This window comes from Gossypium arboreum, chromosome 5 (genome assembly GCF_025698485.1).
Source record: "Gossypium arboreum isolate Shixiya-1 chromosome 5, ASM2569848v2, whole genome shotgun sequence".
Classification (NCBI taxonomy): domain Eukaryota; kingdom Viridiplantae; phylum Streptophyta; class Magnoliopsida; order Malvales; family Malvaceae; genus Gossypium; species Gossypium arboreum.
Genome location: NC_069074.1, coordinates 17,630,381 through 17,634,264, shown reverse-complemented (window position 1 = coordinate 17,634,264; position 3,884 = coordinate 17,630,381). Strand labels below are relative to the sequence as shown.

Below are 3,884 nucleotides of genomic sequence, written 5' to 3'. Positions count from 1 at the left end.
ATAATTAATTGGAATTGGAAATTTTTTGCCCTTCATTTGACAATAAAATGAAAACAAAAAGGTTGGATTTTATAATTTTTATTTAAGTGAGAGAGGTGAAATCATATATCTATAATTAAGACGAATTCAAATTAATCTAAGAGTTAAAAATATTTAAATTTTCATCCTTCTCGAATTAAAAATTGTTACAACTTATATAAATAACATTTAAAGAATTAACGAGGAGAAATAATATATATCAAAGTGCTAACTCTCAACTCTTAACATACTCGTGCAGGGTAGTGCTAACATATTAGACACAATAAGTAAAAAAAGTAGAGCAGAAAAATAAAGTCAAGATTTCACGACTTAAATTTGAGAGCTAAGATTTTCCATGTATACCGTAAAAACAACATTAAATCTACATGTTTTATCTAAGAAAATATTTATTTATTAACTGTATAATTTTTTTTATTTTAAAAAGGGAAACAATAGGAAAGAGAAGTGTAATAGAGACACATACATGATTTAAATAATAATACAACATAAGAACCAAAATGCTTAGGCATTCTTATTATTCGTACTTGATTATTGCAATCTTCATCTGGATTTTAGTTGTAAAGCTCAGGAGCAAGGCGAGGTGAGACTAGTACTTCAAGCGGGGTAGATTTCATGTTGGTCAATCCAACAGTGCCGGTCAAGTCAATCAAACCATTGGATGGTACTGAGAAATCGAAGGCATGCAAGAAATTAGATACGGTCAAGTACAACATATGGAGTGCAAACGATGTTCCAGGACAGCTTCTCCTACCACTACCAAAGGGCATCAATTCAAAATGCTGACCCTTAACATCCACATCTTTGTGGGTAGTGAGAAACCTTTCTGGCTTAAACTTCAATGGTTCTGGCCATTTTTTAGGATCCCTTTGAATCTTGTGAAGGTTTATAATCAACCGAGTGCCTTTGGGGATGTTATAGCCTCCAATGGAGCAACTTTCATTGAGCTCACGGGGTGCTGAAAGGGGTGCAGATGGATACATTCTAAAAGTCTCTTTAATTATGGCTTGGATGTAAACCAATTTGCCGATGTCTGTTTCATTCACAAACCTATCCTTGCTTATATGGGTGTCTAGTTCTTCTTGAGCCTTTTTGAGTATACGAGGATTGTTTAGCATTAGGGACAAGCACCATACTAAGGCAACTGTAGTGGTGTCACCGCCTGCTAAAATCATATTCTGCAATGCGCAATTTTCATAATTTTTACAAACTAATTAATGGTGAAATAAAATTTAAGACGAGAAAAAGAGAGAGAGAGAGAGAGAGAGAGAGAGATTATACCAATGAAGTGGCTTTGTTGATGGTGTCGGCATCATAGCCTGCAAGGCTTGCACCTTTAAGAACAGAGTTCATTACATCCATGAAATCTTTCTCCTTTTTATTTTCATTCCAACGTCCGCCCTTCCTATGGTCATCTAGCCATCCCCCTGAAATTTCATCCAACTCTTTAGCAGTTATCTTCATCCGCTTCTCATAACCACCAATATCCAACCATTGGAGGAAAGGGACCGCATCTCCCAACATAAACAACCCTGTCAAGTGAAAGAAATCCTGTAAAGCCTTATGATATCTCAAAACCTCTTTTTGGTCTTCCTCTGCAACAACACTATACCTCCTCCCAGCAACCGTCCTAAGAACAACATTCAAAGTCAAGTCCAAAAAGTGTTTCTTCATCTCAACCAACACCTTACCAAAGCCATCCTTTTTCTCAGCCCAAGTATTATATAATAGTTTCATTGAGCCTTCTATTTCCGATACAAAAACTTTCTTAAGTTGATCGATCCTGTGATTCGATAGCACCTCCACCATTGTTATTTTGCGCATTTCACGCCAATATTGTCCGTAAGGAGAGAAGCCGAACATGGCATAGTTGTAACCTAAGTGTTTAGCGGCGGCAAATTCGGAACGGGAGGAAACATGCAAATCATTGGTGGTGAAGATTTCCTTAGCAACATCACTCGAATTCACCACCAGGGCTGGATGAACACCGATCCGGATCATGTAGGCTGGTCCATATTTCTCACCCAAGTCTCCCAACATTTCATGAGGGGCCTTGGGTCCCCCTAATAGCGGGAGGTGACCAATTATTGGCCATGCACCGGCTGCTACGGGTGCAGCTTTGCCGCCGCTTCCTGAGCTAAGGTTTTTGAGTTTTGAGTACAAAAACAGTAGCGTGACGCCTAACACTACTGCATAACCAAAAGTGGAAAGATCAAGAAGATCTGTCATTGCTTATTTTGATAGGGAAGTGTAGAGATATTGTGAAGAAGTTGATGGGAATGGCTAGCGTTTTTGCACGTATAAATATTGTTGTCCTTGGGGAAAGATTAATTAGTGCTCTGTTGTAGTTTCAAATATAGTAAGGTAGCATAGTGATGCAACTATCATGGAACAAATTTATTTGTAGGGTATTTGCAATATTGTGGGAGAGTAAGGATAAGAAAAAGAATGATGACAAAAAAAAAAAAAAAGATTCTCTCCAATTATTGGTAATCCTCATAATTTTTTGCATTCTCTTATAACATTTTGTAACTTTCCAAATTAAGTTTTAGCTTATTTTTTATATAAAGAAAATGAAATGCTTTTGGTATCTTTCAGTTTTTGGCTCCACTAAACGATAAGAATACGAACGTAAGGTCAAACCAACAACAGTAATAAATCAAAGTTTCTGTGTTTTTATAGTGCTAAGAAAGATTTGCTTTCCTGAATCCTATTTTACTTTAAAATAAAAACTTTTAGACGCCATCTTTAATATGATATATTGTCCCTTCCCTCTCTTACTATTTACTATCTACCCTAATAAAATCCCAAAGTCATGATCACCCAATCATTTTCTATTTGATCCGCAATCCTCAATGAATTATTCTACCTGCTCCTATTAAAAAAAATTAAAAAAATGGTGAATAATAAAGGGAACTCTACAATAATACTTTCAATTGTAAACCTCCTCTTAATCAACCATTACATAAATTTGGGTTTTACAAATAATTAAGAAATGCCATTAAATCAACAAATAGGCCCGGCCGATGACAATTTTTTTATCTGTTTTCTAGACTCGGCTTTGGTCTAGTTCGAAAAATGAGTTTAAATTTTTGTCTAAATTTGTTCTAGATTAAAAATGTTAAACTCGAACTCAATCTGATTAATCCGTATTATTTTTTATATAAAAATAAATTTAAAAAATATGATACATCAAATACACTAAAAATATTAAAATAAATATTTCTCAACAAATTAAAAAATCTTTATACAATCACACTAAGATAGTTGTAACTTAGCAAACAAATGTCTCTAAAATAGTAGCAAAATTAACAATAAAACAATAACAACAAAATAGTAGCAATATGATAACGAAATGGTAGCGAAATAGTAGTAAAGCAGTTGACTCGGGTCGGGCCAAAAAATCCTACTTGAGGCCCAACCCATCTAAAAAATAACCTTATTTTTTGTCCATATCCATTTTCCGGGCTTATATTTTTGTCTAAATCCTTTCATTTTTCGAGTGAGTTGTTGGGCATAAGTGAATAGCTTGATTCATGATTAAATCTAGTTTTTGGACAAACGTCGTGCTAACTTATTTAATTACTTATTTTATATTAATTAATAAATTATTCACTATTTTATAAACATTAAAGTAATTTGTTTTTTTTTCAATTGATAATTTTTATTAAATAAACTCTCGAAACAATAAAATAAAATTCAATATTGGATAATCATTGTTTATTATTATTAATTTTATCGAGCTCAAAATCTCTAAGTTTTTTTTTTTGTTAAAAGGGAAGGGTAGTACGTGTGTAACATCCTAAAATAGTGAAGACATGTACTGAAGATATTGAGAAAAATAAATT

At 33.7% G+C, this 3,884-nt stretch overlaps 1 protein-coding gene across 1 annotated transcript; it reads right to left on the bottom strand.

Moving 5' to 3' along the window:
• Nucleotides 1–407: 407 nt before the first annotated feature.
• On the bottom strand, nucleotides 408–2,359 carry LOC108472996 (cytochrome P450 CYP82D47-like). The gene is made up of 2 exons (XM_017774566.2): nucleotides 1,318–2,359; nucleotides 408–1,214 (listed from the first exon to the last, which is right to left on the bottom strand). Exons 1-2 carry the CDS (start codon nucleotides 2,263–2,265, stop codon nucleotides 591–593), a joined length of 1,572 nt encoding a protein of 523 aa, XP_017630055.1. The 5' UTR covers nucleotides 2,266–2,359; the 3' UTR covers nucleotides 408–590.
• Nucleotides 2,360–3,884: the final 1,525 nt, after the last annotated feature.